Here is a 21029-nt window from a genome sequence, read left to right on the forward strand (position 1 = left end):
TTGTCCAGGGTCACAAATCTAGGAAGTGTTAAATGTCTGAGACAAGATTTGAACTCGGGTCCTCCTGACTTCAGGACTGGTGCTCTATCCACTGCACCACCTAGCTGCCCCTCTGATCACATTCTTGGACATGCCCAGCATATGCCCATCAATAACACATCTAAACATAACTCCAAATTACTTTCATAGTAAGTATCCAATAGATGCTAGCTGATTGATTGCTAAGAATGAGGTCAAAGCAAGCAGATGGGGAGAATACTCCAAGGTTCTAGAAATTGGCAAAGCAAGGTAAATAATAAAACAATGGGGTGAGGGAATCTAGGGTAAAGGACAGAGTAGATCTGAGTTAGTTCATAAAGGATTAAAAATAAGGAGAGAACTGTGTCAATGGAAAAGTGGTAACCTGAGAATGAATGGAGAGATGCAGATAATGGAGGTCATGAAGGATGAAGAACAGGAATTGAAGGCAAAAGGTACAGGAAAATATAGAATGAAAATAAATTATGATCATATAAAGGAATTTGCAAACACATGAACATGGAAGTAAAATATGGCATTTCTAAACTTTAATAATGCTACAGCCAATTGTGTATCCTCTACCTATTATTAATATGGTAAGCCTTGAAAAGCAAGAGGTTTACCAAGCTAGCTAAAATAAATGATTCAACTTAAAACCTTGGAGATGCAACTTAAAATTAATTCAAACAATCGCTTTAGTAAATTATCATTTATATAAAATAAACCCAGAAAATAATCAGTATTTAAAAAATTTTTTCTTATGAACTGCAGCAAAAAAGAGACAGTAAAAAAATGATCACACAAAAGTCTTGGTTTAAACTTTAATGAATATGATTTCTTCTAAAATAAGCTTAATACCCAGAATTTCATTACCGTTCTCATTGACTCAGTTTTTGTTATTCAAGAAACGTGGTACAGTGCCATAGATATCTAGAGTGCCATAGACTCAATTTCAAATTTAACCCCACACTATGTAACGCTAGAGCAAGTTGTTTAACTCTCTTTGCCTCAGTTTTGCCATCTATAAAATGAGCTAGAAGAAGGAATCTCTTCCAAGAAAACCCCAAATGGGGTCAGGAAGAGTCAGACAAGAGTGAAACAATTGAACAACCACACTGATAATTCTCTAAATTGTTTCTGTTGCCTTTACCCTCTGATAGGAGGAATGAAGTACAGCAATCAACTATTCATGAAGCATTACTTTATAAAGGGTTCTGAACTTTCAAAATCTTCAAGGCAACTTCAGATTTTCCAATAGTAGAATTCTATTTGGTTTCTGCTAGATGGAACATCAAGGCCTTCTGCCAAGTAGCTCCTTTTTGTAAGTTGTCTTTCCCTATTAGATTGTTTGCTTCTTGAGAGCAAACGGTTTTTCTTTTTCTTATTCATATTGCCAGTGCTTAACATAACTGCCTGGCACATGATAGGTAATTAATAAATGTTAAATGAACTGAATTGAAATAAAGTCCATTGAAAATAGGTACAAAATGTATAAAATATTGTAGAGTCCTCCTACACTCAGAACCCACATGAATACAAATATAAAACATTGAAGAAATAAAAAAAAATTCAAGAGAAACTTGAATGCTCAGTTGGCCTGAGTCCATATAATAATAGTTACTTAATTTATAGATTTAGTGTCATACCAGTGAAATTAATAAATATTTACTTCATAAATTTAGATAAAGTAACAAAAAATCCAACTGAGGGATCAAAAAATGAGGAACCGTAAGAGAACTAAAGGAAAAAAATAGGAATAAAGAAAATTTTACAGTACAAAATAATTCATGCTAAAAAATAATAATCCTTAAAATGATATTACTTGTTGAAAAACAGGGGAGAAAATTATCAGTATCAAACAAGAGGATAATAGGAGATTAATTTTGATTACTCCTAACAGAAAATACTTCACACAAGCAGAATCAATGTTGTTATAACTGTTAAAAAAAAAAAAAAAAAAAAGAAAGGTTGCAGAAAATTCTCTGATAAAGATCTGATGCCCATAATATATATATATATATAAAAAAAAAAAAAACTTGGCATAAATGGAAGAAACAGTTGTATACCTATAGGAAAATGGTTAAAGAACATAAATAGGAAATTTTCAAATGAAAAAATGAAAATAAACATATGAAAAAAATTCTAATTTACTACGATTAGTAAAAATTCATATTATGATAGCAATGAGGATCCACTCCCTTCAAATGAAATGACAAAAAAGATTTTTAAAAAATGAAAATGGTAATTGTTGGAAGGGTTGCTTTTTGACAGGCATACCACAGTTTTGAAATACTTCCCTAAAGTAACTAAATTACACAAATCATCTGACTCCATAAACCACAACCAGTTATATCCCCTGCAAAGAATCAAAAGAGGGGAAGGGATGCATGACAAAAAAAACAAGCCCTTCCCCCAAAAAGTACAACAATATTCTTATGACAGTAGTGATATTACAATAGCAACTGTGATACAAATCTAAAGACCATTAATAAAACATTAAAGATACAATAAAAAAATTCTGAGGGTTACACTAAATAAATAGGATAATTTTGTTACTAATCAGGTTAAACTTTATTCTGTACTTTAAAAAAGGTATCTTGGTTTCACAAATAAAGTTTTTTGGTGTTTCTTTGCATGTTGAATTGTTTTTACTCAATGATTTTAAGCTCATCCTAAATAGAAAGTTTTAAAATAAATTTATGTGAGATGTAAGATTAAGAAACAAAAATTGTATAAGTAGGAGGAGAGGAAGCATGGCTAGAAAACCGGTAAACTGTGAATTAACAGGTTAATATAATTATGGCCTATGTTGATATCAACCTATTATCCAGAAAAAAAAATCATTAAATCCTGCTGAACTCTGTCATGCTATGATTATATTTTTCAAGCAGTACTTGATGCCACATTGTAAGAACAGTAATAAAAGAGAAGATATACTGAGATGTGCATTAGGATGGTGAAAGGTATGAACTAAATTTTACAGAAAAAAAGTTTATTTGAAAAGGGGAAAAATAAAGGATTGAATAGTGTTTTTTATGAATATGTTTAACTTGTCGTCAGAGGGAAAATTGTAAAGAAAGCATATTTCAGCTCTATTCAAGCAGAGAGTAAGAAATCAAGTTATCCCAAAGTAGAGTGGATTTCAAGCAGAAGCTAGAAAATTACAAATGAGAATATGACAGATTTTTATTTGGGCCAGGTGGTCATAAATGTGATTTCATGATCCTTCAAAATATGAAATAGAGTATATGTTTTCCTTATTTTTAATAAATTATTTTGCTCATTTTCACTCATTAACTCAAATTAAGAAATGGGATTGGAACTGAGGTTTTTCTATACCTTGAGACTATTTTTTGATTTACTACTCCATGTTGCTTTTTAGGTAGCTATTTTTGTTGCTTGTTGTTCAGCCGTTTTATAGTCATGTCTGACTTCAAACTCTATTTGGTTTTCTGGGCAAAGATGCTGGAGAACTTTACCATTTCCTTTTCCAGTTCATTTTATAGAAAACAGGGTTATGTGACTTTTCCAAAGTCACATAGTCAGAAAATATATGAACCCTGTTTAAACTCTGGAAGATTACACAATGAGTTTTCCTGACATTAGACTTAGCACTCTACCCACTGTGCCCTTTAATTGCTCTTTCAAGTAGCTACTGCTAATTTTAAATTTTAAAGTGAATATTATTGAACATAAATATAAAACCTTTAGAATCTCATAGGAACCTTTTCTTTTAACTTCAAAAGTTAATTTTTCAACTAAATGAAAGGAAAAAAGTATCTGCTTCCAAATACAGAAAAAATTAAAATCATATCTACAGCTTGAGTGACTAAAATGTTTTAAGTGCAATAATTACAATATGTGAATTTCCCTTTTGTTCCTCCTATTCACTTTTTGTGAGTCTCTATGTTTTTCTCAGTATCTTTTTCTGACTTCTTGGATTTACAAATACAGCAAAAAAGAATTCAATTAAACTTTTAAGGGTTTGGGATTTGATACTGCTTTAATAAAAGATTGCATATTTTAGTTATGTCACAATGAAAACTCATTTAAAAATCCTAAAATAAAACCTTTAAACTACATACATGCATTTAGAAATTAAAAAAAAAAAAATCGTGTAAGTTTTTAAGCCAGAATCTGCTTTAAAAAATTACACTTTTTCAACTGAATGTATGATCTATACAAAATATGACAGTAGAATAATATTTTATGTTCACTTTAAATAGACAAAGTGTGTTCTCGTCACTAAAATGATAAACCAGTCTTGACAATTACATTTTTGTGCAGATGGAAAATTAAGACTACTTTTGAATTTCCAAAAGACACTGGTAAATTTAACTACTGACATGACTGACTAAAGCATTCATAGACAAGGAACAGTACTTACTGCATCCTAGTAATAGCAGCAATTTATCTTTTCTAAGGAGCCAAATGTTGCACTAACTAATGCACTGAACCAGTAAATGACCTTTTATATGTAAATGTGTCATTTTGTGAATATTCAAGAATGTATGGAAATGTTTAGGAAAGAAAAATTATTTGTTAACAAATGAAAATAAATGTTTTAGATTAATAAATACAAAAGTCAATACTATAATTATTTAAATATTCACATGCCAGCATTTTTGTTTCATTGAAAATATTACCTAAAACTGATTATTTTTGTCTGTGAAACTTCTTTAAAAATATCTTCAACTAAAAAATTATTAGCAAAAATTAAAAATACTGAAGGAACTAAGATAAAACAAATCATCTTACATGTAAAAGTAGTTGGTTGTTATAGTTTTATACAAATACAAAAATTATTAGCAATAATGTATTCATTTTAAAAGATGTATTTTAATTTACCTCACATATTAACATAGAAACATAATTCTTAATTTTATTAATGCTATTGAAAGGATCATAATGAACACAAATAGAAAAGCTATAACCTCTTCAGACACAGATATTATATGTCAAGAAACTGATAGATCTTCATGGAACCTCAGACATATTTTTTAAATAAAATATTACATCATGATCATTTTTTGAACTACAATTTATTAAACAAGAATACTGAAATGGGTCAGGAGATATCAATATTACCTTTGTAAAATGAGTGGGCAAAGCTCTGCTCAGGAATTAACTTGGCAAGGAATCCATGGTTCAAACTTGGATGAGGGATAGATGGTATGACCACAACTGTGAAGAAAATCATGAATCAAATGTGAGCCAGCTTGTAACAGCCTGTGGCCTGGTCTCTTATGGATCCATGACAAAAATCCTTTCTCATTACAACATGCAAATATGACACTATCAACAAAGAATGCCTCTCTGAAGGAAAAAAACAAGTTATGTACTAAGAGATAGGAAACAACATCAAAAAGTATACTTTTAGAAACACAGAATAGAAAAGACAAATATACAAGCATATTAGAATAGAGCAGATTCATTATAATGAGATTTTCCCATTCCAGCATCATGAATACATTGAACATGAAATGAAATGGCTATTTTTTTAAAAAAAGAAAAACAATCTAACACTCTTTAATTGAAAGACATCAGGATTTTATGCCATGTTGATGATGACAAAAATTAAAGATGAAATATCAACATGCCATTATAGATAAAGCAGTAATGTTAATAACTCAGAAAAACAAAAACAAAAACTCAACACCACTCCAAAAGAAGAAATGATAGTTCATGAAGAATACCATGCAGAGATTTGACCACTGATTTCTACTCACTTTTAAAAGTCCATTTATTTGTTACATAGCTTTTTTTTTTTTTTTTTTTTTTTTTTTAAAGAAAATATAAACCACAAACCAATCCAAAAAGGAATGGCCATTGAATTAGGAAACTAACATTAGAAACTGTATTAATCTAAAACTCCCAAGGAGCAATGCAGCTGAAAGACAGCACCACTGAGGGCTGGGATACCAACTGTCAGAAAACATTACAATAACTTTGAAAGTTTCTAGCATTTGTTTATAGCAACCAAAGAGAAGAAAATAAGGCCAATAAAGGCAACACATAATTTAATATTTTATTTTAATGGATCTTTCTATTATGCAAACAGAAAACTAGAAAAATGTAAAAAAGACTCAGGAAAGGAACAATGTTTTCAGTATTAGTTTTTTAAAAAAATTTTCATTGTTGGCCAAATCAACTTAAGAACATGTGTTTCTATAATAATGAATTTAGATTGAATATTTGATACTGACACAGCAAACAAATAATATCCCCTTAACCCCCCAAAAATGTATTTGTTCTGATAATTTACATCTTGGCTTATTCTAGATTCTGCCCTAACTCTACGAGAGCCTCTCCTTCTTGTATGTAAATTTTTTATAAAAACACCTAAAATGTAGGAAAATAATATATAGATTCACAAGTAGTAATAAAAAGAAAAAATTTATTAATATATAACAAATACAATATTTATATAAAAGCAATGATGAGAAAATAGTAAATTTCATGTAATTAGTCTCCATGTTCTTTCTTCAATTTAAATTTCTATGTTTATGCATATCTACCCAAAAAAGTTCAAAGCAGCTGGAAACATCAATTTTATACATTTTTAATATCTAAAAGGTCAAATGAAATATAGTAAAAAATCAAGTAAGAAGAAAAAGTACCTGTGCTTGTTGGCGAATTAATTTCTTGCCTCATGTTTCTACCTGCCTGGCTTCCAGATCGTGCAGTCTCCCGCTGGGGTTCTAGTATGTCACGATATTTGGAGACCATCAGAACAGAAATGAAGTAAACAACAGCCAAAGCTAAAAATTGAGCCTGTTTGCTATCATCCTATGTGAAAGGAAAAGAGAGGCATCAGAATAAAAATTTACATATTCCTAGGATGTTTCCAGATAAAGAAAATTTATGAAAAAAAGGAAATAAGAATACACAATATGCTTTGGTGTGATTTGTCACTTTAGCATGAAAATATAAAGAGCTTTTTTGACTAAACATGTTCTCCTCAAATAAGAATAGCAATATGCTAAAGGAATCAAATGTTCTTTCTCCTATTTGTGGCATCTTCTCATTCATGTTTTTTCATACCATATCCACTCCTCTCAACTATATTACTCTAGACTTAACTATCTTTCTTTAAGGATTTCCTTTCATGCTTTTCATGATAGTTGTGTGAAAAAAATATAAGTGGATTAGAGATCATTTGGTCCAACTGTCTCACTTTACAGACAAGAAAACTGAAGAGCTGAAAGTTTAATTAACTTGTCCATGGTTAGACAATTAATTAGTGACTCAGAAGGAAGCTGAACCTAATAGGTCACTTGACTACAATGCTGAGAGGTTCACTCTGTTGAATAAAATTGCCTTAAAAAAAAAATCTAAGTTCCTAGATTCAGTTGCTTTCTGTAATCAGAGTACTCCATCATCATTTATTTATGTAATACATCCATTATTATCATCATCACCATCATCATTATCATCAATATGACTTCCCCTCATGTTTATTCAATTATAAGAAGGAATAATTTTATCCATTCGTGCAACATTCCAAAGAACATTAAATATAAAAGAGTAAATTGATATTCTACCAATTTGTCCTTGATTATTTCTAAGAGAATCAAAAAGATCAGAAAAACTGACAACAAAAATAATAAACTATTTCTACCTGAGCCCCAATGAAAATAAAGCAAAACATAAATTAATAAACAATAATTATAATAACTGATATTTATCTGGCCTTTAAACTTTGCAAAGAACATTTAAATATATTATTTCCTCAAAGACTAATACTAACTATGAAATAATATTATTTCAACATTACTAATAAGGAAATTAAGGTTCAGAAGTTAAATAACTTTGGAGGTGGGTGCTCATTCTTGGCTCTGAATCTCCTGAGTAATGCTGCTTTATGTCTAATATAGTTCTTAAAATATATGAACCTAAATTCACTGTTACTTTTTGTTATGGCAGTATTAGAAATCCCTATGTTAGGAATCTGGAAAGTTTTCTTCTTGAGCCACAGAATTCTAGTCTTGCCCTTTTCCTATTAAATATTTTCATCAATATGTTAACAATCAATATAGTAGGAAGAAGACGAAAAAGTAAAGAGGAGGAGGAAAAGGAGATAACATCTGTTTTAAGGTTTACAAAACACTTTACAATATTATCTCATTTGAAATTTACAACATCCCTGACTATTTAAAGTTAAGGGAAAATAGATCATATATTCTTTAGAGAATCGAGATTTAAAAGACTGACTGGAAATATATGAAACTACTAATAAATTATCAACATAAAGTTTACACTTGAATTTAAAAAAACCCATTAAACAAATGCAGAATTGTAGTACTTCGGCTTTAAAAATGCTCTTATAAAAACCTACAGTGTGAATTTCAATTGATTTTGAATTCCAAATACTAGTAGCCCCAAAGCAAATATGTACTACTCTCTCCCCTCTTATCAATGAAGTCTTCTGCATTAATGAGATAAAATGTAATAGAGTTGTGTTCAACCTAAAGCGACACCTATAGTTTAACAGAACAAATTGGGGGGAATCCAGAAAATATAAAGAACCCAGGACAACATGTGAGCTAATGTTTTTACCTAAAAAGTCCTTCTGGGAAAGGGAGGAGGAAACAGGGCAAAAGTCACAGTCATGTTCATTTTTTTTTAAATGATAATGGTTGATAATACTAATAGATGGCTTAGCTTTACATAGTATTTTGCAAAGAATTTTGTTAAAAATTTATCTCAAGGGATGTGTCATGGAAGAGGAATTAAACTTGTTCTCTGTAAAAGCTTCAGAGGTCCAACTTATAAATCTTTGAGGTAGATTTCATTGCAAATTATTTTTGTTTTAAAAAAAAAATCTAATAATAAGAACTATTCCAAAATGAGACAAGAAATGTAAATTACCAAAGTCTTCTGACACAGGTAAGTGATTAAACTGATACATCAGGAACTGATTTTGATTCTGGGCAGAAAGTGGGGAAAGGTGACTTCAAATATCTCTTGAGTTAAAACTTATATGATTTTTAAAAAATCAGTTAAATCAGAAAAAATAAGAATCAAATGATATTTTTATTTAAGTCAGAGAAAAATTCCCAAATTCCTCTCCAAACAGCTTTAAAAAAAAGAAAAGGTAAAGAAAAGCCTCAAAACAAATTCTAGAACAGCAGAGCCAATAAAAGAATAAGGTAAAACAATTTTTCCAGCTCAAAAAAACTTAGTAGGTAGGGAAAAAAGGTCTCTTATTAGGGTAAGAGTAGAGAGCTGTCCAGAACAGTCCAGTGTAAGCCCTGGGGATAAAGAATTCAGTAAGGACAATGGATACTGGACTTCTCAGGCTACAGGTAGGAGTTAAACTCTTCCTTTGTTGGCACTGGGTGGCAGGACTCTTGTTACATTACTGTTACATGGTTCTGAGTCACAGTTCCAGGAGGAAGAGAGGAGCAAGGACTGTAAGCCACAGTTCTACATAGAGAAGATTGCTTATGACCTCTCACAGACCAGAGCACAAGCCAGAAGAGCAATAATCACAACTCTCCTTAGATCTTACCATTGTGAAAGTACTAAAACTTCAAGAACTCCCCAGAACTATTTCTGAAAAATAGCAATACCAAAAAACTTGAAGTTTGAAATAGTACTTTTATTCTAGGAGCAGAGCCTAAAATTAATATAAAGTTGTCAAGAAATATCCTAGGAAAATGAGCAAAAAAGCCCTAATCTGAACACAGTTAATATGGTGACAAGGAAAACCAAAACAAACTCAGAAGACAAAAAAATCAAAAGTCATTTTTAATGTCTCAAAAACTTCAAAGAAAAATAGCTCTCAATCCAATGATTCCAATATGACATAGCTTCAAATAAAGTAAAGAACTAATAAGTAAAGATAGATAAATCCATTCTAAAATGTAATTATATTATGTATTAAGATTTTTGTACTTTAATAAAAAAAACTAACTAAATGAAAATTTAAGAAACTATATACAAATATAAAGCAACTGTATAATGGGTATCACACTGCTTGTTTTCTCAATGGGTCGGGGAAGAAGCTGGAGAAATGGAGAGAATTTGAAACTTAAAACAAAAAAATTAATGTTTAAAAAAAGAAAAGAAAAAGTGAATGCTACAACAGGAAAGTCAAGAGCAAGTTTGACATGAGCAAACTATATAAATGATCTCTTGTGTGGTACAGGTTTTTTTCATTTATATCCACACAGAAAATTTCCTCACTCATTAATCTTTGAAAAAGCCAATAAAATAAAGAGATCCTAAGTTTTTAATAAACCTGCTATTTGAAAAAAATTTTTAGCTTCATATAGAGTTGGTACCTCCATTCCTATACCTTCATAAGTCCTCAGGATGTACTTTTGAAATTCTTTATAATTTAAATCATCAATAGGGAAAGTGGACTGGACATCTCATGATTTCACTTGTACATAGAACATTCAAGTGAGCAAACTTCCTTCAACAATGCAAGTCAGTAATTTCTCTGAAATTTGAGAGTCTTAAGAGACCTTCCTAGAGAACCAGAAAGTAAGTGGCTTGCCCAGGGTCATAACATCAATATGTGTCAGAGATGGGACTTGAACCTATGTCTTCCTATCTTTAGGGTCAGTATTTAATCTACTCTAGCAGACTATCTCTCTTTAATGGAAATTTTAAAAAGGCTGTCTCAAAGACATTTTAAAATACATTTTAGCTACTTTCAAGATACATATGATTCCTTTATACTTCTCAAGAGGAAGAAGGGATATATCTTTTGATTTTTCTTTTGAAGTATAACATGTGGAAAAGTATTGCAAACAATCTTCAAAAACAAACAAACAAACCAAAAAAACCCAGTGCAACATAATGAAATGAAAAGTAAACTGGACATGGGATTTAAGTTTTGACTTTGAGCTTTAATTTGGCCCCTTACTACTATATATGCATATTGTGGCTAATATATCCCTGTAAGTATCACTTTTTTCATCAGTCAAATGAGGAGACAGGATTAAGTCTTAAAGAACCTTTCTCAGATTTAATCTGTGATTGTGATTCTATAATAAATTAGTCTAATAATTACTGTTTCAATTCTTTAAAACAGCTGTTGTTTTTCACCAAAACTCACGATCATGCTGCAAAATCATCAAATCTAATTAAGATTTGGAAGAAATTTTTTAAAATGTCACTCTAACTCGTGGATGAACTATAATTACCTTTATAATTTACTTGCAAGTGGTCATTCAGACTCTGAGGACCTCCATTGAACTCATTACCTAGTAAGGAAGCCTGTTTCTCCAATTATTGAAAGAATTTTCTAAGTAAACTAGTTAAACTCTGTCTTTCTATAACTTTCTACTCATGGTTTCTAGTTCTGCTTTCTGTGTTGAAGCATAATTTTAGTATCTTGCCCATGTGATAATATTTTTACATAAATATTTCTCATACAAATATTTAAATATCACATACATTTTCTCCTGCATCTTCTTTACTTTACACCTTACTTTAAATGATCTTCAAAAGGCATGATTTCAAGATATTTTACCTTCTTGGTTGCCCAGATTCAGATCCCTGGGCCACTCCACTAGATAATTCTTTCCAAAGTGACATAAGATCATTAACCATTAAAGTATGAGTTTAGCTAGTCAAATGGTTCTGAGTTTATATAACTATTTTATCACCAAGACTATGACTTATATGCAATAACAGAATGAGAAATTATCATCTGCTGTTAAATACTAGAAGAACCTCTTATGTATAGCTTTTCTAAGGCATGGGGAACAACCATTACAATGGCATAGACAGATGGAATATCATTATGAGGAACAACAAATATGTCAGTATTTCCAGATTATAGAGCATGTGGGAATAAATCATAAGAATACTTGAAAGTAAGGTAAAGGCCATGTTTTAAAGAGAATTAAATGACAAAATGGTAATAAAAAGCCAGTAGAGTTTGCTAAGTAGGAGATGATATGGTTATTTTAGGAAAATCATTCATAGCTGACTGAAGAAAGAATTATAGTGGGAAGAAACAGAAGGCAATGACCTAAAATGGAACACTATTGCAATAATCCAAGTGAGAGGTTATAAGGATTTCTATTTAAGTTGTTGTTATATGAGTACAAAGAAGGAAACATGTGAATTATTGTGAAGGTAAAAAATAACAAAATTTGCCCCCAAAGCAGGTCAGTTGGTGAAACTAAGAAATTGAGGATAACCCTGAGATTTTTACTGAGGTAAGTAGGAAGCTATAGTTGTGTCAGTAATAGAGAAGTCTGGAAGAATGTTCGATTTGAAGGAACAGACAATGAGTCCTGGACATGCTGAACTTGAGACAACAATGGAATATCCATTTTCCTTGATCTTGAAGAGTGGAGGAAGCATCCATATAAATAAAACCATAAATTTCTAAAGCATCAAAGTAGAAAATTTTTTTTGCAGTAAAAGAAAAAAAGACTTACCACATCACGAAATACAACGGCACGCAGACGATTAATATCTACATCCTGAAGAAGTCTATCAGGATCTTTGATGGGAGAAAGATTACCAGGAACACTTTCAAGTGGAGTCTAAAACAACAAAAAGAATCCCAAAAGGATCATTTACTTGAGGAAATAAGATCTGCATTATAAAATTTATAAAGGTATATTTTAAAATGCCTTATATAGCATATTAATTATGCCATATTAATATGGCATAGTTAGACAGGATATTGGACTTGGATTGAGGAATATGAAGAAAATGTAGAAAGAGACGGGAACACTAAGTTGTAGAAGGACCTTAAAAGTTAGGCAGAAGACTATGAAATTAACTTGTTGTTTACACTAGCTACACAGTAGTTATAATAATGAAAAATATTTTAATACACCTAGATAAATCTGATGATAGCCATACCTTACCTACAAAAATATCACTGAAAGAAAGAAGGAACCTTAGACTTTTATATAGACTTAACCAAGGAAGGTTAAGTGAATTAACAAAAATCACACATTCAGCAAGCAACAGACTTGGGAGCTAAACACTTGACTCCAAATTAGTGCTTTCCTTTGTTATTGTTCAGTGGTTTCAGTCATGCCTGATTCTTTGTGACTTTATTTGGGATTTTCTTGGCAAAGATTAACTAACATGATAAGCCAATTTACTTTCCACATCATTTTTACAGATGAGGAACTGAGGCAAGCACTTATCCAGAGACTCACAGCTAATGTCTGAAGCCAGATATGAACTCGGGAAGATGATTCTTCTTTCTTCCAAAGCTAATGCTTTATCCACAGTGCTACTTAGCTGTCCTTGAGGCAATTCCTTAATAATAATTTATAAGTTTTAAGTAAATCAAATCCGGCTCAGATTCAAAATTTTTCAATGGTATTTGGTAACATTAGCAATGTTAATATTTGTATATTTGAGTATTGTTATTGCTTAGTCATTTTGATCATGTTCAATTCTGTGACTCATTTACAGTTTTCTTGGCAAGGGTAATGGAATGGTTTGTCATTTCTTTCTCCAAATCATTTTACTGAAGAGAAAACTGGGGCAAAGGGTTAAATAACCTGCCAAGCAGTATACAGGTACTAAGTATATTGAGATCAGATTTGAATTCAATAAGATGAGTCTTCCTGATTCCAGGTCTTCCACTCTATTCATTCTGAGCCATCTAAGATCTGTAATTTCATCAGTGTGTATGTATTTTCCACCATATAGATCACAATCACTCCATGTCGTCCCCCTCAAATACTGTAAAATTCTCTTCATTATCTTTCTTCTACAGATGTTCTTTTGATAAAACAGAAAATTTTCCTGTCATTCTTTTTTGAAAGTTTTCTGATTGATAGTTTTTGGTTTTGTCTCACTAACTTTGCCCCTGGATTTTTCTTCTTCCAAGAACCAGTTCTTATAAAAAAAAAGAAAAAAAGAAAAAGAAAATTTAAGAAAAAAGAAAAAAAAATCTTCAAAACTAATCAACATAATTACAAAATCTCATATAATGTGCAAAACTTTTATTTTTAAATTTCACTATATTTAATGTCAAGTTTTTTAAAGCAATTACTATTTTTTCTATTTGTAGTATAATAGTCACTGTAAATATTGTTTTCTGACTCTGCTTACTTCACTTTGTATTAGTTTATTTAAGTCTTTCCAAGCTTTTCTGTATTCATTACCCTTGTCATTTCTTCTAACACAACAATATTCCAAAACATTTATGTTTGACAATTTGTTTAGGTATTTCCTAATTGCTGGGCATCCCCTTCATTTCCAGTTCTTTGTTACCACAAAAAATGCTGCTTTTAAATATTTTGGTATATATGGGGCATCCTATAATTCTTTTATTTTGAAGATAGTAATGGAGCATTCAAGGTATTCAACTACTGACTCATATTTTTACCCTGTTACCCTGTGAACAAAGAGCATTAACTTTTAAAAATATTTTCACAGAATTTAGAGCAAAATAATACAGACATGAGCAAAGTGATTGCTCCACTATAGTACTATGTACTATCCAGCCTGCAGTCAAATTTTTGCAGAATGATTACAAATGTATGGTATACAAATGAGGCCAAGTGAGACAGTGAGAGGACTGGAGACATGCTAGAGAACATGGATTGTGTAATTTGAAGGAACAAAAAAAGCTGAACAAGCGAATGCTAACGGTCTATCATTTTTGGCATCTAGCTATCATATTAAAGAAGGATTAGTTTTATTCTATTTGGCAGTATAGTAGCAGAGACAGAAGTTAAGGGAAAAGAAATCAGAGTTCCTGGAAAATAGGTTTCAGCTCAATTAAAGAAATATCTTAACAAACAAGATTGACAAAAATTGGAATGGGAAGCTTCACGTCTAAAAGCCACCTCAAAACTGAAAATCATTCACTGGAGGTTCGTCCAAAATGTTACAAAAGAGATTCTTCTTCAGGCAGAGACAGGGATGGATAACCTATGTTTTTAAATTTTATCACTCAGAGGGAGGAGAAAAAAATATAAGAAAAAGAAGTGCAAAATTATCAGTAATTATTGTTTCAACAATGTTTCAGATTTTCTCTGCTCCTTTCATTGGTTCACTTTTCAAAAAGATCACAAATACAACCTATTTATGAAAATACAATTTTAGTTACCTTTGAAGTTGCAGCTATGGTCACATTTTGGGGAGCTTCTTGAGGTTTACTGCTGATAAGGGAAGATTTGTTGACCCTTTCTCTTTGCCTTTGTCGACATTCTAAGCAGTTTCTCACAGCAACACAGCAAACTAAAATGAATATTATAAATGAATAGATATGCATTGTAGCCTTTTAACATTAAACATAACAGTTGCTTAATTTGTATCAATGATTAGACTTAAAAACAGTAATATTAAATGGAATCATACAATATCAATGATATATGTTAATTTTAATTAGAAAACTGCAATTTCTTTAAAAAAAAAATCTGTTCCCAGTACTAAATAAATTTAACAATTAATATTAAAATGACACTGAACCTAATATTTTATACTCAAGCAAAATTGAGCAAGTAGGATTCAGAGAGTTCCACAAATACCTATACCATTCCTCAAGGTAATACTACCGTATTCCCACCTCACAGAATATAATCAGGAACAGCTGCCTATCTATTCTTCCTTAGAGTCCTAAGAATGAAAGCCAGAGAGAATCAAGTTCTCAGAAACATTTCAAGTTGGCAGACAATATTGGGCCTGGAGTTGGAAAAGTCAGAATTCCAATTTGGTCTCAGATACTTACTAACCTAGTATGCCTCTGGATGAATCACTTAAAGATTCTGCCTCAATTTCCTTGTCTGTAAATGGGAATAGTAACGCATCCCTTTTAGGACTGTTCTCAGGATCAAATGAGATAATATTTGTAAAGTGCTTAACATGGTGCCTTACTGAAATTAAGTATGATAACAAATCCCTATTTTTTTCTCTTCTTAATTTACAATTGCAAAGAACCTTAATATAAAAGCTGGAAGCGATAGCCTTATTTTTTCAAAGAACAAAGAGAGAAAAAGAGGAATTTCTCTTTTTTTTTTTTTTAAAGAATATTCAGCTTGGTAAATTCTCAAATACTCTTTATTCTGGAAAAGATCCCTCTTCGGTCTGGTCCCATTCATCTGGCCCCTTATAGGTTCTTTCTAAAATATTCTCCAAGGAGGGTTCTACCAAAAGAAAGAATTTTTATATAACTTCACTCATTTCTGTAAAGTGAGACAGGACAAAGGCTTCCAATCTACTCAAAAGGTCATTGAAGGGAATGTACATGAGGATTTCCTTTCTGCCTCACTGTTGTTTAGTCAATGCTCTGAGTTCAAAATATTAATTAATTTGGTGTGAATATTGTTACTATGCCCTTTGTCTCAGATTCCTGGTTCCATTTGGAAATAAAGTACTGAGGTTTTCATCCATTAGAAATGAATAATTTCTTCTAAAAATGATCGCAGCTACTACTGCTTTCTTAGTGTAAGATTTCTTAGTCATAAACTCTCTGCTTAAATCTATGAAGTATATTCTAGGTTTATAAAGGATAGTGAATCTAATATAATCCATTTTTGCTTTTGGATATTATGAGCCTAAAGACCATTTTTATACTTTTTTTAACCCAGAAGAAATTAAACAGCCTTCAGAAATGAGTATATATCTGACAATTTTTAGTGGAAAATAGTCAAATGCTTTGGAATTTTAAGAACTTTAAATATTTCACAGTAATTTAAAAAGCCAAAATACTACCAAATCTGAGCAATATATTTTATTTTATTAGAATTTTGATAAATTTGAAGTATCATAAGGATAATATTATCACATGTACAAAAAGGCCAATTTGTATTATAACTGCACTACATATAATGAATATTAGAACACTGATCAGTGAGTAGGTCATTAATTAATAAGTACTAGACTTACCAAGCCTCAGACACTGTCGCATTAAACCTCCAGAAGACATGTTCTTTTCAGCTTCAATCTCACTAAAATTTAGAGAGCTGGCAAACACCAGAACATCAACCATAGCCATCAGTCGGCTGAGGAAAGTCACTGCTGTCTCAGCTGACATGCCTTGTGTCACTTCAATATTTTCCAATTCCGTCTTTAAAAGAAGTAGTAATTAAATATAAACTTTGTGTGCAAAACATTATTAAAACTCAGCAATTCACTGAACAAGAATTTAGCATATTACATTTTCAAAAAAAATCTATAAAACAGATGATAGTATGATCATTTTTCTAATAATTGCAACTTGAGCTTTAAAAAAAACTTAAATCAGTTGGCTTAAAGTTCATACTGTTATTAGAATCTGTATTTTAAAAAGTGAACTTGAATTTCAAAATTGTGAAAATAAGAGAAAACTGAAATTATGGCCATTTGTTCCATAATTAAGAATAAAAACTGCTATTTGCTCTTAGGTTCCCAATCTCTTTAACAAAAAATGTTCTGGCTATTAAAAAAAAAAAAATCTAAGTTAAACAATGTGAAAATGGAAAAAAATGATCTGACAAAAGAATTAATAAGTAATAGTGATGTAAAAATAGAATGCTTATATCATAAAGTATATTAATTTCATGTACACTTTCTTTAAGGATGATACTAAAATTTTGCAAAAATAATCATCTGTATTTGTACAACTAAACTAAGATCAGTTATATATATGGTGTTTACTCCAATAATGAAATAGGCACAATAAAGAAAGAACTGGTGAAATTTTGAACTCAGTGAAGTAGTTTTATTGAAGTACTATGATGATATTTTTTTGATAAATTTTTTTGATAAATACCAAAAGATTTTCTGTACTCTGAAGTTGCTAAAATGATCGCTTCATGGTTTTATAAATAAGTTTAAATGCAAAAAGAAAATAATTCCATATGCTGCTCTTTTGTTTTTAATTTTTTTCATGTTATAAAATCTATTATGAGTCACTATTTTCTCTGTGCTTTGCTTAAAAGGACGTTTCATAAACCAAAAATTCTACCATTTGAATTTTCATCAAAACAAACAGAATGATTAAATTCACTTTGTTGCAAACCTCTCTACTAGGTAGATACATAACTACTCTATTCCATCTTCTTTACATCTCACATTAGGAATTGCCTACCTGCTGAGTAACAGAGATGTCAGATAGGTAACTGAAATTCTTTCACCTGCATACTTGATAAAACAGTAAAATTAGTATTGAACTAACAGCTAAAGACTTATTTTATTTCAATTAAACTATTTTTCTTCTATCATAAAACTAGAATGAAATTCTGCTCTTGGAAATGAATTCATGTTAGGATTGCTTTGATTTTGCAGCTACCAACAGTACTCCAATGTAATCAGTATATAATGAGGGAGAGGTTTTAAATATTATAGTAAAATTTTTTTAGGCATCTGAAGTATATCCTTATCCCAAATTAGAATAGTATGCATACCAATGAGATAAAAACTTATACATGCAGTAAATCTGAATATTAGTTTCCACAAAATCATTTATTTAAATTATTTTCTTACTATCTACATATTTAATAATTATTTTATAATTAAATTATTTTAAGGAGCCACTACTATACACTTTATATATTAACCAACATTTATTATTATGATATAAAAACTTAAACAAAGTGAAGATTTTATATTTTACAAGAGATACAAAATGTGATGTGATAAACAAGATATTAAACTTGAAATTAAGTTATCTATGCTTGAATCATGCTTTAAATAAATGCTAAATACAAGATAATGGGCAAAGTTCCCTACTCCCTCAGAATTACTCTACAACTTCTTTCTTAATAAAGAAGAGCCAAAAATACTTGATCTACTTCAAGAGACATCTAGGTTGCAGTGGAAAAAGTACTGGGTTAGAATCAGGAAACTTCATCTTCCCGAGTTCAAATCTGGCCTCAGACATTTACCAGCTGTGTGACTCTGAACAAGTCACTTAACCCAGTTTGCCCCAGTTTCCTCATCCGTAAAATGAGATGAAAAAAGAAATGGCAAACTACTCCAAGAAAAATCCAAGAAAATCCCAAATGGGATCACAAAGACTTGGACAATACTAAAACAACTGAACAACATCAGCTTCAAAGATTTGTTGGTAAAAAAAGATTCTACAAACTTTAAAGAGCTATACAAATGGACTAAGGAAGAGAAGGAGGATACCCTAGGATCATAGATGAAGAGCTATTAAAACCTCAGAAATAACATAGCGTAACCCACTCAATTTAAAGATGAAGAAAATGAAGCATAAGGATATTTAAATGATTTGCTCCAGATCCCAAAAGTAATAAATTTATATTTGAACTTAGCTCCTTTGATTCTACAGTGAGTATTATTTCCAGTGTGTTCTTTTTTCCCTGAAACTAGTTTTTTAAAAATCAGATTCCTAAAAAGAACAGCAATACATGACTACTGTTTTATTTTCAAATAGCATTAACTACTTTGCAAACTAATACAGAAAACATCTTACATATTTTTATTAATTCATACTTACATTATAATTGCATTGTTCTATAAGGATACGGAGTACTGAATATAACAAATTCTAAGTGTGAAATATTTCATTTGGGGTTGAATAATTACCAATTCCTAATTATGAAGACCTGTAACAAATGTCTTAATATATGCATTCCCACAAAATAAACACATGAGTTTTAGCACATCTTTAAATTGCCTTTTCAAAAGTCACAATGAAACTTTATATAAATAAACGGCAGTAAACTCATTTACTTCTTAATATGTTTATTTCTAAAAAGCTAAGGTACTGCATTTTTCAGCCATCTACCTTTACTTAGAACCTGTTAACACGATTTATTACCTGGCTGAACAACTTTTGGGGACATACATATATTGCAATTTGTGGGAATTAATAAACTTAAATAACAAACATGTAAAGTTATCATCTTCACGAAACTGTTAAATATAGCAAAAATATTCCTTCATGTTGTATATATGATATGGCAACTTAAAAACAGAACCATGTCAAAAATAATATTTAAAACTTAAAAACTAAAACTTACAGCAGTAATACTAACCTTAGAACCCTGGACATGCATTAGACAAAACAGACAACAGATCAAAACAATACAAGAAAAAGAAAAATATTAAAATCAAATAAAAATACAATGTAAAATTGAAATAAATATTTTGAAATTATATAGCATTTTTATTTAAAAGCAAAAATGTTCATCTGTATGAAACAAAAACTTTCAGTGAAAAGAATATACTTTTAAAATACCACTATTATTTGTTTCTATTACAAAGACTCTTTCCAAGTGTCAATATATATGAATATCTAGGGGAGGGAGAAGGAAGAAGAGACTGGATCTGAAATTTCATTGGAGTAGGAAGTTCCTTGTAAAGACTTTCTTCTACCAGTAGAGATCAGAAATTTCTCTGTTAGTCATAAGGAGTATACACTCTAGGACACTAAAAGAATACACTATTTGATTAAAGTCATCCAGCCAATAGGTGGAAGAACTGAGAATTGAACTCAGGTCTTTCTTCTTGGCTCTAAAAACCAGTTGTCTATCTACTACAGCACACTACCTTTCATACACACACACACACACACACACACCATAAATAGTTTACTTTCCAGAGTACTGATGAACTATATAGTAACTAAATGATATTTTCTAATATTAACATAGCCTCTATAAAAGTCAAGTATAAAATAATTTGGGAAGACTGATAACTTTCCTTGACTTTTCTCTGTCTGCACATATCATGGTTTCAAGATTATTATTTTCTCAATATCTTGAATTTATCCTATCAAATTAGACTATGTAATAGAGTAGAAATCAATTTGTAGAATTCTGAATTTATATTGTACCAGGAGTCATTTTCCCACAATAGGAAGCTTTTGTATATGAGATGAAACTTAGAATTTTTCTTCTAGTGTTGTCACAAATACACCATTTTCTAATTCCTGACATAAACTTCACAAAAATTAAATTAATTATACCCACAATTTTAAATATGAATAAGTTCCTTTCCTGATCATGATAGTCAATACCTTAGCTAAGAATTTAAGAAAACATTTTCTTTTTATGACATCTTATGGTGTATAAATTAGTTAAAATAATCACAACAAAAATAATGTGACTTGTTCA

At 30.5% G+C, this 21029-nt stretch overlaps 1 protein-coding gene across 7 annotated transcripts in view; it reads right to left on the reverse strand.

Moving 5' to 3' along the window:
* NBEA (neurobeachin) overlaps positions 1 to 21029 on the reverse strand; it is a 727838-nt gene that overhangs the window by 490149 nt on the left and 216660 nt on the right. For 4 of the 7 annotated variants that reach the window (XM_031960707.1, XM_031960706.1, XM_031960704.1 and 1 more), the window contains 6 exons: positions 19950 to 19958; positions 16852 to 17032; positions 15074 to 15204; positions 12426 to 12533; positions 6639 to 6807; positions 5107 to 5202 (listed from right to left, as the gene is read on the reverse strand). In XM_031960707.1, coding sequence (XP_031816567.1) covers positions 5107 to 5202; positions 6639 to 6807; positions 12426 to 12533; positions 15074 to 15204; positions 16852 to 17032; positions 19950 to 19958 — 694 coding nt within the window. Of the gene's footprint in view, positions 1 to 5106; positions 5203 to 6638; positions 6808 to 12425; positions 12534 to 15073; positions 15205 to 16851; positions 17033 to 18034; positions 18445 to 19949; positions 19959 to 21029 lie in introns of those variants that run through there. The other 3 variants (XM_031960710.1, XM_031960705.1, XM_031960709.1) reach the window with 2 other exon arrangements.

This window comes from Sarcophilus harrisii, chromosome 3, assembly GCF_902635505.1.
Source record: "Sarcophilus harrisii chromosome 3, mSarHar1.11, whole genome shotgun sequence".
NCBI classification, from domain to species: Eukaryota; Metazoa; Chordata; class Mammalia; order Dasyuromorphia; family Dasyuridae; genus Sarcophilus; species Sarcophilus harrisii.